At 44.7% G+C, this 13,948-nt stretch overlaps 2 protein-coding genes across 2 annotated transcripts in view; one reads left to right on the forward strand and one right to left on the reverse strand.

The window, feature by feature from the left end:
- Positions 1-304: 304 nt before the first annotated feature.
- Positions 305-13,948, forward strand: part of LOC5567452 — a 52,090-nt gene continuing 38,446 nt past the window's right edge. Inside the window, exon 1 of the mRNA XM_021852861.1 lies at positions 305-829. Coding sequence (XP_021708553.1) covers positions 436-829 — 394 coding nt within the window. The 5' untranslated portion in view covers positions 305-435. The remainder of the gene's footprint in view (positions 830-13,948) is intronic.
- Positions 809-13,948, reverse strand: part of LOC5567458 (RWD domain-containing protein 2A) — a 34,571-nt gene continuing 21,431 nt past the window's right edge. Inside the window, exon 2 of the mRNA XM_001657408.2 lies at positions 809-1,843. Coding sequence (XP_001657458.1) covers positions 916-1,842 — 927 coding nt within the window. The 5' untranslated portion in view covers position 1,843 and the 3' untranslated portion in view covers positions 809-915. The remainder of the gene's footprint in view (positions 1,844-13,948) is intronic.

Here is a 13,948-nt window from a genome sequence, read left to right on the forward strand (position 1 = left end):
ACACGTTTTTGAACTACTGTACTGGAGAGCCACGTGATTTTCGCGAAAATTCAAGCCTACTACTATTACCATTCCCAGCACTGGCTCTAACCCTCAAGAGCACATGGGTAAACACTATGGCCGATTGGACGAATTGGACAAAGGAGCTGAACTTTTGCGAGGACACTCAGTATTTGATCTAGAATCGAACAAGCGGCGTGGAGCAAAAACGATAATTTGATCCACCCTAGTATACTTGCCTAATTTGATCCCCTACACACATTCAGTACACTGCCTATTGTTCCGAAATCCTCTCTTTTTTACTTGAGCTGAACAATGGCACACAGCCATAAACAGTTGGACCAAGTTCAAGGTCAATTCGAATCCCCACTCGCCAACACGTTGCCGCAGTACATCTTCATTCTTTTAAGAAACATGTCGTGTTAGATCGTTGAAATGTTGTTTCTTTTAAATTGTTTGCTCGTGCTCGTCTTACTAACGACGTTAAAACTGCCCAGTTATATGGTGCGATGTGAGCTACCACAAGAACCGGACAGTGATCCCCAACCAGCCAGTGATGATGATCTCGACGGGCTGAAAGAAGTGTTCTACCGCAATCTAATGGCGGACATGCGCATGGGAGAATCCGGGAAACCGCTGGTCATCACCCCAGAGTTGGAAAACCGCGTGGAGCGACGCATTCAAAGCTTCCTCAGTGCAACGGATGGCTCCAGTTGGGTTCGGCGACGTCGCCAAGCCGTTCATGGTGGACCGATAACCGGCGAGATGGAATATCAATCAGTGGAGAATACTGCTTCTCATGCGGACATTTACGCTGAAACGGCTGAAGGTAACTGAATTCTTTATTAAATATATTAAAAATACATATCAACGACATTGCACCCGAAAAATTTTCCGGCATAATACACACAACATTTACACTACATTCTCTGTTTGATCGAACCCAAAAATGTCCTTCCTAATGTACCCACTGTCGTGCTTATCCAAAAATTTCATAAATAAACTCATACTCATAGGCACTTCCTCGTCGTTCTCGTCGTTCACTTCAGTGAACAGCTCCTCGCGGAAACCTTGAAAACGTCTTCTCCCATCCACCGCTTCGCCGCCGCCTAATTCCAGTGGCTCCACTTCGGCCAGTTTGATTTGAATCTTCTGCCACTTCATAGGTCTAATCGTACGCCAAAACTCTTGCGTATCCGACTGACGACCCTCGACGCATATGACCGCCGGTTTGCCAGGCCTCGAAAACCCCGACAGATCCAAGTCCCGCGCTGTTTTCAGTATGGTCTGCCGTTTGGTTTTACTTTTCAGATGATGGGAGTAAATCCATAACCTTTCAAAAGTGTCGCTTTTCGTGCCTTGGGTCACACTGTTCGGTGGCTGATCCTGAGGCTTGATGGCGTCCTCGAATTTGGTCAAATCCCCAAAGTTGTCCCGAATCCAGGACACGATCTGGAACACATAGGGTTCGCTCTTGTCCACCACTTCTCGGTCGATGTAGCGTTCGATTCTTTCCGTAATCAGACGCTCCTGGTCCCGGGGAAAACAAGCCGAGCGAACCACAAAAAGTGGAATTTCTATGCCCGGATAGAGATGAGGTAGCTCGATGCGAATTTGTACCTTTTCCGCACTCAGCAGTGGTAGGTTGAGTTGGTAGTCCAGCTTAGCGTTCAGTCTCTTCGTTTCGCCTTCGATGTATGCGTTGATGTTGTCCACGAAGCTGTAGTCGTCCACGTGCAGTTCGCCCGGGTTGCAGAATATCGAGGACAGCATGTGGAACTCGTCTAGCTGCTGGCGCAGGCAGTTCAGTAGCATTTGCTCTTGCAGGAGTTCGGCTTCCATCCTGGAAACAGATGCAAAATTTACTGATGTACTGATTTCTTATCTAGATATGAAAAATATCATTTGAAAATTTTTCAGTTGAGTAAAAGCAAAAAAATTTAAACATCTTATTGGGTATAATTTTTAAATTAAAAAAAAAAACAAATCTGTTAGAAAATGCATATAGGGTTCAGTGAGTTACCGAGAACTGATGCCTACACGAGAGAAGAACTCGATCGAGTATCGCGTGTGTTTCCCACACTACATAATGCTTGTATAATACAGTGGGATTCCGTTCTTGGCAACAAAGTCGAAAATTTCAGTTGCCAAAAACGGAACCGTGCCAAAATCGGAACCCATTTTTTTCATTTTATTTTATTATTATTGGTTTTGAAAACATCATTAGAGTATTATTACATTATCCTTATGGAACCATATGGCATCAAAACTTCGGAACATTACATTTCGAAGCAGATTCTCGTAGGGTTGGACTATGCTATTAAAATATTGCTCCGTAATGGTTATTGTGACAAACGTTCTACATTTTTTAACGCTTAAAGTTCTTAAATGCTTTTTATAGAAGCCTTATGTACACTATTTGTATTTGTGGGTCATGTGAAATTAATAATCGCTTAAGTGTCCTTTATTTAAGAACCTGACATTTCCTTAGAACAGTGCATGAATATAAAAAAAATAACAGTAATAAAGACGTATTTACAAAACAAGGACGCTGGGTGTTATAAAACTGCATGAGTTCTTTAATTTGAAGCACATTAAAAATCAGTTGGACTTTTAGGCTCTAGCGTAAAATTTGACAAAATTTGGTAAGTTTAGCACTTTAATTTTTGATTCTGAAGCAAAGCATCTCATTACGAATTATTGACTGTAGTCAAAAGGGCAAACATAAACAACTACATATCATAATCCATAAACGCGGCTCATAATTTTGTAGAATACACAAACAAGCATCTTACTAGTTTTGTTTGAAAAGAGTTTTACTTGAGCTTGATAACATACCTTATGAAATCAACGAAAATTGACGGGGTTGGTGGTCTGATGGCTACCGTTTCTGCTTCATATGCAGAAGGTCATGGGTTCAATCCCAGGCCCGTCCCTTTCCTCGTACTTTATAGTTGTATATCTCTCACTTGCTTCTATCTTTCATTCTAAATCTATCACACTCAAACTATTCGTTCATAGCAAACGCTAGAACCAGAGACGGACAAGAAACCGTTAAGAATGATTCGAAAAAAGTACTAAGTCCAAACTGTAAACAACAGGACCAGTACCTGTCAAAATTGATGCGTGACGTCACAGTGCAGTGGAGTATAGGCAGTCTGCTAACCACAAAAGCAAACCTCTCTGCCATGCCTTTCCCCCAATCCATACACTCCCGCATGAACTGGCGTGGATGCAGTGGAATATACGGTCTACGTGGGAGCCAGTTCAATGCATCATCAATTCCTCCCCCTTCCCCTCATTGGTCTGCATTCTGACGTGGCAGGTGCCATTGTTGCCTAAAAATAGAGAAGATCACCAGCACTTATACACTGAGGATGCCTGTTAGTCCCAAGCAGTCATTCGGTTGGTTCCTTGTGTAAGTGCAGCTGATCTGGCGATACTGGAGTGCATCCACGGGCGGCCAATTTGTAGCCTTTTCACCCACTTCACTCGAAGGATCGATTCCGTTGGTAATCAACTATCCACGCTACCAGATTTGGTAAGCTTGTACTGAAATACTTTTCTGAAAATTTTAACATTTCAGTCGTCACGCTGTTGTATTTTGTACAACTCTGGTGAAAAACCGTCGTAACCATTGTTAGTTCCTAAGGTCATCGATTTCTGAACCGATCGCTCCCTTCTAAGGCGAGCATTTTTCTCTACAAACCGCCGCACCCAACAGTTCGAAACTGTCGCTACGGCTGCTCCCTTCTAAGGCGAGCTATTTTTCCACCGGACCCTACGGATCGTATCCGTCGCTAGGGTTGCTCCCTTTTGAGGCGAGCATCTTTCTCTACCGCCGGACCCGACAATTCGAAATTGTCGCTACGGCTGCTCCTCTCTAAGGCGAGCAATTTGTCTTACCACCGGACCCAACAGATCGTATCCGTTGCTTCGGTTGCTCCCTTTTGAGGCAAGCATTTATTATCTATGTAGATACAACCGGACCCGACAGTTCAAAACTGTCGCTACGGTAGCTCCCTTTTGAGCATTTAACACCAGACCCGATAGATCGAATCTATCGCTTTGGCAATGGTTTTTGTTAATAAAACTTACTTCATTTAGAATTTTCGAAAAATTCTAATTACTTATTTCCATCAAAACCAGAACGTAGATACCGGAAGTGCAATTCTACCACAGTGGTAGTTCTTCAAATCTTCGTTTTCCGCCATCACGTGAGTTCTTTCGTCGCCAATGTGGAGTTTTGCTATCTGCACTTCTTGACAGCTTGAGTAATCATAATCTGTACTAAAGGCATGGCCTGCTAAGTATGATGCTAAACTACCACAAACTTAATAATTATTTTATCAGACCCGTATCCTTGATGATTTTTTTGTAAGAATGTTCAATCGTCTCTTGACAAATCTAGCGTCTTACAGAATCTCCAATGAATATGGAATGTAGAAAAAATATTATACACACTTATACCACAGTCTAGAAATTTGTACACTCTCTATCGTATTTATTGCATGCTTCAATTATATTTTTGAGAAAAAAAAAGTGTAGTTTGGACTGCGTCCGCATTTTTTTTTTCATGGTGGCGGAATCAAACGGGACAGTAGAATTCTTAGAAAATAAAATACGATATAGTAAAATATGCACACTTTTCATCGATTATATTTTGACACTAAAATAATACAATTTACTTTATGAATTTCCGGAAAAATTATTTTGCTTTATTTCTCGAAAACTTGTTCAAATAGTCTCAAGTCAAAAAAGTTAATAAACTTACTTTATTGATCCTACGTGTTTCGCAGGCGAAATTCCACATGTTCCGCTCCTACCCAACTAGATTTTTCACTTTTAGAACGTTTAATTTCCGGATTTACAAAACGACGAAAGCAAGATTTTCAACTTTCGCAACCTAACCACCACTTTCGCTGCCCCGCTGTATAGAGAGACAAAGTGACTTAACCACGAATCAAAACAAAACACTATTTGAGCCGATTTTACACTGGTAGAAAAACGTCGAAAGTAACTGTATGAAACGGCTTATCATTTTGTTATAATTATTTTTGTTGAAAATAATAGAAACTACCTAGTTTTTGAACGCGATCTGATTGTATGCAAAATTTGAGCGATGTACACGGCGAAAAAATGTTAAAAAGGTGATTCATTTTAAAACAGTTTTAGAAGAGAGGTTGTGATTCTTCTCAATTAGTTTTCTCAAAACCGTATGAAAATTACTTACGTCGATTTGAAAAAGTAATCGAGATTTGTTTCTTTTACTGCGGTGTTTTAACAAACAAGTCTAAAGGAAAGTGGTTTCATTCAGTGTTTCCCCACTGGCAGACTTAAGTGGGCTGGTCACTCAGCATGAATGCTCAAGAAAAGAGGTTGTTTTCTAATTGGGCTCCATCCCATTACCCCGAACGCCACTACCCCGAATGAGCCATTACCCCGAATAGTATGAGATATAGTGAAGTATCTTATTTTGCGGGCAAAAATGCATCTATTATGAAAACTAGTAATCCAGCTTTTTAAAAGCGCTAATGGCTGCCGCAAACAGGCTCTCTTTCTGGTAAGGAGCAGTCGATTTGACGTTTGGCTTGGGTCGTTTTATATTGAACGGACCCAAGCCAAACGTCAAATCGACTGATCCCTACCAGAAAGAGAGCCTTTTTGCGGCAGCCATTAACGCTCGTAAAAAGCTGGATTAATGGCGCGTTAAATTCGTTGGTAAAATGTTCATCTTTTTTTTTCCTTCTTTTATATGTCAGCTATTCTTTTGAAATATTTTGTTGGCAACTATATTCCTCTCATTCTTTCAGAGACAGTGCCTGTTTATCAGCCAATGGGCACTTTTGTAGTTCAAGGGTTAATATACAAATTTCATAACGCCAAAAATTGCTATTTTTGACACCTACCCACCTCTTCGTACCGTTTTTTGTATGGAAGTTCTACATATTGGGTATGGGCTGTAACATTCTGAAGACAACCACCCACAACGTTTTTTGCCCCTTTCAGCCTTATGAAATTTGTGAATGGGCTTTTTATTAAATAAGCCTTTTATTTACTGAGAGCTTTCTTTGTCAATTTACTATTCTTGTACATGTGCCTCTATGCCCAGGGACGCGCCAAGGAAATTTTCAATGTATAAGATCTGCCACCGGAGGAATTCCAACCCGTAACCCTCAATATGATCTTGTTGAACAGCTGCGTGATCACCGGTATTTGGACTTCTTGGTGGTGTTCATATTTCAATTTTGTTTTTAAACAAATATTTTCCTTTCTTATGAATATAGGTTGTGCCATAGCATCATGCTGTTACAGTGATCATTCACGTCATAGTTGCAAACATTTCACCAGAAATTTTCCCTTCTTTCTTAAATAGGCTGTTCTTCCAAGTATTCGTTTGATAAGCTAGTCACTAGTGTTTCCACATAGAACAGCTTTTTTAAAGGAATATATCCTGAAGGCATTCACTAAAGTGAATCCTGCTATAATTCTAATATAAAATTTTCCCTTCTTTTATCTTCTTGTGTAAAAACAGACAGATCTCTTATGGATTTGCTCACCACTTTTCTGCCAGCATAATTTCTTCATTGTCTTGAATAAAAATAAAATTGTGATTGTCTCATCGAAATTCAAATTAATGATCACACAAATGTAACGGCAATCAGAGACCGCCATTTTTCTAACATGTACAAGTGTATTAACGTTTCCTTGCTATAGTGGAACGATTGTCTATCAGGTTGGTTGTTGGGGTCAAACCTACGCCACTGTAATCCGATCGCAGGCAACCCTGTTCGTCGTCACAAACACTTATCAATTGACAAGCCGTCAAACCTTGACAGATAGCACTGTCGTAATATCCGCTAACCATTCTTCTCTAAACCATTATTTGTACCACACGAACAAGGCAGAGTCAGAATTTGTAGAAACATATAGATCGTGAATTCGAACCGTCATCCTGTTGCTTTAACGTTGAACTAAAACTAGGAGACCAATTGTAAGTTAAATTGTATGTATTACTTGAACTACTTACTTATAACCATTCTTAATAAATAGTTGGAGCTCGCTTAACCTATAAAACGGCGTGCTACAGAAACTCCGAAAACGTCCGAAACGTTCCAACACAAATCTCCAAAATTGTGGTGAAACACGCAGGAACGCTTACACCAGGATGCCGGAGACCGATCTATTTGATTGCCAGATGTGCGAGCTCGCAAATAACATCGATGATATGGTGCAATGTGAGGGATGTAATAAGTGGTCGCATTATGGATGCGTCGGCTTTGACGATGGGAAAAAGGAAGAAAACTGGAGGTGTGCCGGTTGTATTGCGAAATCATCTTCCAATAGCACCGGCGGAGATTCCAATGTTCAAGCTACTGACGGACAGCAGAAGACAAGAGGCTCTACAGGAGGAGCAGAATCCATTAGTGATCTCGCACAGCTTAACCTTAAACTGTTAGAGGAGCGCAAGGCCGTCCTGTTGAGGGAGATCGAACTGCAGCACTCAACTCAGTTAGAACAACGTAAACTTCAGCTGGAGAAGGAGGCATGGCAAGCAAAGTACGATATTCTCAACGCGAAATGTGAATCAACCAGTAGCACGGTAGGAAGCAGCGGTCTCGGAAACTGGATAAGCCGTATGAATCAGGTCGCTGTCAGCCAGTACCAACAAACATCCGTGTCGGCAAGTACGGTGACGACTTCATTGAATCCCAGGATGAGACAGCAGCACACCGCTACTGGAGAAGGAAATGCGACATCAGTAGTAACGACGTCATCGCGACCAGGCTGTTCGCTGTATGGAAGCGAATCGACATCCTTTCTTCCGCAAATTACTTCTACGATCGCCTTGTCTGCAAATCAACCATCAAGTACGTATGCGGTGGGACAAGCAACCAGTTATATGGGAGACTTCCAACCTGGAGTAGGAGCGAATCGTCCGGGATCATCGACGCCAGTGACCAGTGTAAATTGGGTCAACCCAGGGGCGAATCCAACCAGCTCCGCCCAGTGTTTGCCACCATACGTCAGCTCGATGGAACAGCTAGGAGGTCATCCGATGCCATCGGGATACGTAAGCCACCCGTACCAGGTAACCAGTAGCTTAAATAATTTCGCACCAGTAGGCCAGGTAGCTTTTTCACAATATGCTCACAGTAGCGTAGGGTCAGGTAATCCTTATTTGGATTCAATAAATACACGCTATTCCTACGCTCCTCCTCCCCTTCCTACAAGCCTTCCTCAAACCAACCCACACGTCTCACAAGCGCCATTCAGCGCGCAAACGATTCCCGATGCACAAATCGATAATTCGTCACCAACGCCTCGCCAACTCGCGGCGCGACACGTTATGCCGAAGGAACTGCCATCGTTCAGTGGTAATTCAGAAGAGTGGCCCATGTTCTTTAGTGCTTTCAACACCTCCACAGAAGCATGCGGCTACAGCAACGTGGAGAACCTTGGGAGGCTTCAACGTTGTTTGAAAGGTGGAGCCTTGGAAGCAGTCCGTAGCCGCTTACTGCTACCCTCATCTGTGCCACAAGTGATGCAAACGCTGCAGTTATTGTACGGTCGCCCGGAGCAAATAATATATGCTCTACTACAAAAGGTACGAGATGTTCCGGCACCGAAAGCGGATAACCTGTGTACAGTGGTGACCTTCGGAATGGCAGTGCAAAACTTCTGCGAGCATCTGGAGGCGGCTGGCCAAGTGCTTCATCTATCCAACCCTGTCTTGCTACAGGAGCTTGTGGATAAGCTTCCAGCGAACCTGAAACTCGATTGGGTAACATTCAAGCGACAGTTTCTGGTGACGGACCTCCGCGTATTCAGTCGTTTCATGACGAACCTGGTATCTGCAGCGGCTGAAGTCACTCTCACGTTGGATCAGAAAGGGCCAAAACCGAAGAAGGAGGAGAAGCAGAAAGGATTCGTGAATGCTCACGCTACGCCGTCCAGTATAGTGGTGACGGAAAAGCCGAAAACGGAGTTCGTCAAGGCAGCATCGCCAATTACCTGTTTGGTCTGTGGAAATCCGGATCATCGGGTGAAGGAATGTCCAATCTTCAAAAAGATGGATTCTGACGATCGGTGGAAGGTTGTTCATACTCATTACCTTTGTCGGGTATGTCTCGGGAAACACGGAAGAAAACCATGTCGGTCCTCCACGCGTTGTGACGTACAAGGGTGCCAATCACGACACCATCGACTTCTGCATAACGAAACAGCAAGTTCATCGCCTGCAACCAAGGCGACAACACAAGGAGGTGAAATGACGCCATGCAAAAATCCTACCGAAGGTGTGAATGCTCATCACACTCAGAGCTCCACGCTGTTCCGTATGTTGCCGGTGCGCCTGTTTAGTAAAGGAAGGAGCGTCGAAACACTGGCCTTTATCGATGAAGGTTCTTCGGTCACGCTGTTGGAAAGGAGTATAGCAGATGCTTTGCAAGCCCAACAAACCGAAGACCGTCTCTGCCTAACCTGGACCAGCAACATCAGCCGTGAAGAGGAAGGTTCATGCCAGGTGGAGGTCGAGATTTCGAGCGTCGGAGGAGGTAAACGATATCCTTTGAAAGACGTTAGAACCGTGGAGTCCTTAGCGCTACCGGCTCAAACGCTGCACTACAAAGAGCTCGCTGATCGTTTCGAGCATCTCCGAAAGCTGCCAGTCTCGGATTTTGAGTCCAAAGCTCCTGGAATACTCATTGGAGCCAAGAATACGCATCTCACCGCCACTCAACAATTACGTGAAGGTCGAGTAGGAGAACCGATAGCGGCGAAAACTCGTCTCGGATGGGCAATCTATGGGTCAATGCCGAACGGGTCGAACATCGCGAGTTGTAATTTGCACATCTGTGGTTGCGATTCCGACAATACTCTGCACGAGCTAGTGAAGCAGTACTTCACGGTGGAGAATGTAGGAGTTTCGGTGGATCGGAGCCCTGATTCGGACGAAGACAAGCGAGCCAGAGCATTACTCGAGAAAACCACTAGACGGATCGAAGGCGGCTTTGAAACCGGGTTGCTGTGGCGCCACGACATCGTGGAGTTTCCCGATAACTACGCCATGGCAGTGAGACGGCTACGGTGTCTGGAAAGGCGCTTTAACACGGATCCAACTTTGTTCAAAAGCGTTCAGCGTCAGATAATGCAGTATCAACAGAAGGGGTACATCCACGAGGCAACAAACGAGGAGCTGGATGCTGTCGATCCGAGAAGGTTGTGGTTTCTTCCGGTCGGAATAGTGCGAAATCCGAAAAAGCCGAATAAGCTACGTATTGTGTGGGATGCGGCAGCAACAGTGAATGGAGTATCCTTGAACAGCATGCTATTGAAGGGCCCGGATCTAGTGCAGCCTCTTCCAAATGTTCTCTGTGGATTCCGAGAACGCAAGATCGCGGTGGTGGGAGACATTATGGAAATGTTCCATCAACTGAAAATCCGAAAAGAAGACCGATACAGCCAACTGTTTCTTTGGCCCAATGAAACCGGTCCAGATCCGAAGATCTTCGTAATCGACGTTGCGACATTCGGCTCCACCAGCTCCCCATGCTCGGCGCAATTCGTTAAAAACTTAAACGCCACTGAGCATGCGGAAGCTTATCCAAGAGCAGCGGAGGCGATTGTACGTCGACATTATGTCGACGATTACCTGGAGAGCTTCGACAGCGAGGAAGAAGCGTGCCAAGTCATAGAAGAAGTTAAGTTAGTGCATCGGCTGGGCGGATTCACTATCCGCAACTGGCTCTCAAACTCGACAGCGGTTCTCCGACGGGTCGGGGAAGCCGAGACGAAAACAATAAAGATAGTTGATGATAGCGGATCCCAAGTTGAGCGAGTACTGGGTATGCAGTGGAGGTCGACCGAAGACGTGTTCGTATTCTCCAGCGAAGTTGACGTAGAATCAGTTATCCCTACCAAGCGAGGCATCTTACGATGCGTAATGAGCCAGTTTGATCCGCTGGGGCTCCTGTCACATTTCCTCATCCACGGACGTGTGATAATCCAGGATATCTGGCGAAGTAAAGCTGATTGGGACGACACGATAAACGAAGAAATCCTAGAAAGATGGCGTGTATGGACGACCAAATTCAAGGAACTCGAACAGATCCAAATATCACGTGCCTATTTTCCGGGCGTTACGTCATCAGACATCGAAGATTTACAGTTGCATGTCTTCGTTGACGGCAGTGAGACTGCTTATGCCTGCGTCGCCTATTTCAGAGCCACCATCAACGGAAAGTTCGAATGCGCACTTGTGGGAGGAAAAGCGAAAGTAGCCCCGTTAAAAGCACTCTCAATACCAAGGCTAGAGCTCCAGGCAGCGGTCATAGGCTGTAGGCTAATGAAAACGCTCTGTAGCAGTCACAGTCTACCAATATCGAAGCGAATGCTTTGGACCGACTCGAAAACCGTGCTCTCCTGGATTCATTCCGATCACCGGCGCTACCGACAATTCGTCGCTTGCAGGATAGGAGAAATTCTTTCCAAATCCAATCCTGAAGAGTGGAGATACGTTCCATCAAAAGCAAATGTCGCAGACGATGGCACAAAGTGGGCCAGAGGGCCGAATCTGCAAGCCGATAGCCGTTGGTTTAAGGGTCCAGAGTTCTTATGGAAGCCTGAGGAGTCTTGGCCACGTCAAACTGAACCTGAGGGCACAAATGTCGAAATTAGATCATGCAACGTCCACCAGATAATGGAAAGCAGCGAAATCGTCAATTGGGACCGCTTCTCCAAATTAGAAAGGCTCAGGCGAACAGTTGCCTATCTTTATCGTTTTGCCAACAACTGCAGACGAAAAGCGAAGCAGCAGCCGCTACAATATTCGCACATTACCCGTGAAGAAGTACAAGAAGCCGAGAACGCCATATGGCGATTCGTGCAACAAGCCGAGTATCAAGAAGAGATTATCCAACTCCAGAAAATGAAAGAAGGCCATAAGTGTCGGTTGAAACGAACCAGCCCTATCTACAAGCTGTCGCCCTTTATAGACGAATATGGAGTGATCCGAATGGACTCGCGAATTTCTGGAGCAATCTTCATACCTTACGATGCTAAGTTCCCCATAATTCTCCCAAAAGGACATCGCGTGACAAAATTGGTCGTTGACTGGTACCATCGCTCCTACCTGCACGCAAATAATGAGACAGTCGTCAATGAAATTCGACAACGCTTCCATGTTTCATGTCTTCGGGTGCTGGTGCGGAATTTATCAAGAAATTGTATGCAGTGTAAGGTTCTCAAGGCCAAACCATTGAGCCCACGGGAGGCACCCCTTCCTGAAGCGCGCCTCAGTCCATACACTCGACCTTTCAGCTTTGTTGGACTGGACTACTTCGGTCCAATCCAGGTCAAGGTCGGGCGCTCATTGGTCAAACGTTGGGTGGCACTGTTTACATGCCTTACCATCCGTGCTGTCCATCTAGAGGTGGTACATTCGCTATCCACTGAAGCGTGCAAGATGGCAATACGACGATTCGTCGTGCGACGAGGAGCTCCATTGGAGATCAGGAGTGACAACGGTACCAACTTCTTAGGCGCCAGTCACGAATTGATTCAGCAGATCCAAGAGATTAATCAGCATCTGTCCGCCGTATTCACCAACGCTACAACCAAGTGGGTATTTAACCCACCGTCAGCCCCACACATGGGTGGATCGTGGGAGAGACTGGTCAGATCTATCAAGATCGCTTTTTCAGCCCTAACGACCACCAAAAATCCAGATGATGAGACACTTCTGACGTTGATGATAGAGGCAGAAGGCATAGTTAACTCTAGGCCACTAACGTTTGTGCCTCTAGAAACAGAATCCCAAGCGGCTCTCACACCGAATCATTTTTTGTTGTTGAGCTCGCGTGGAGTCGCTCAACCACCAATGACCATCCCAGAACGTCCAGAGTCCCTTAGGACCAACTGGCGAATGACGACGAACCTGGTGAATCAATTTTGGCACCGATGGGTGCGGGAATACCTCCCAACTATCGCTGTCCGTACCAAGTGGTACGAAGATACTAAGGACCCGAGGGTTGGAGACCTAGCTATCATCGTAGATCCATCGGTTCGAAACGGCTGGCTGCGTGGGCGAATTCTTTCCGTTATCATTGGTCGGGACGGAAGATGCAGACAGGTTCTTGTGAAGACATCTAGCGGTGTACTACGGCGTCCTGTGACAAAGGTTGCCATCCTGGATATTAAGCCAGCAGAGCGAGGTGATGTTGAAGGTAACGCAGTACCGCCGGAAGTGCTGGACCTGCATTACGGGTCGGGGGATGTTGGGGTCAAACCTACGCCACTGTAATCCGATCGCAGGCAACCCTGTTCGTCGTCACAAACACTTATCAATTGACAAGCCGTCAAACCTTGACAGATAGCACTGTCGTAATATCCGCTAACCATTCTTCTCTAAACCATTATTTGTACCACACGAACAAGGCAGAGTCAGAATTTGTAGAAACATATAGATCGTGAATTCGAACCGTCATCCTGTTGCTTTAACGTTGAACTAAAACTAGGAGACCAATTGTAAGTTAAATTGTATGTATTACTTGAACTACTTACTTATAACCATTCTTAATAAATAGTTGGAGCTCGCTTAACCTATAAAACGGCGTGCTACAGAAACTCCGAAAACGTCCGAAACGTTCCAACATTGGTCTTTAAGCGTATTCCATGGAACAAAACTTGCAGTGACTATCTCAGGGTGATCTTCCATCACCATCGTTTACGAAACATAAGTTCTAGTAGCCCGACACCCACAATGAGTAAAGGAAATGGGTACCGACGTTCAACAAGAGACTTTACTACATCCTAAATTTGTGCATATTATATATATCCTTTTCATAATAAATTCACCCTTCTTTTTGAAATAGGCTGTTCTTTAGAGCATTGGAATGAGCAAAATTAGAGGACAAATCCAAACAAAACTTGGTACGAAAAAAATATT

Source organism: Aedes aegypti, chromosome 3, assembly GCF_002204515.2.
Source record: "Aedes aegypti strain LVP_AGWG chromosome 3, AaegL5.0 Primary Assembly, whole genome shotgun sequence".
In the NCBI taxonomy this organism is placed as follows: domain Eukaryota; kingdom Metazoa; phylum Arthropoda; class Insecta; order Diptera; family Culicidae; genus Aedes; species Aedes aegypti.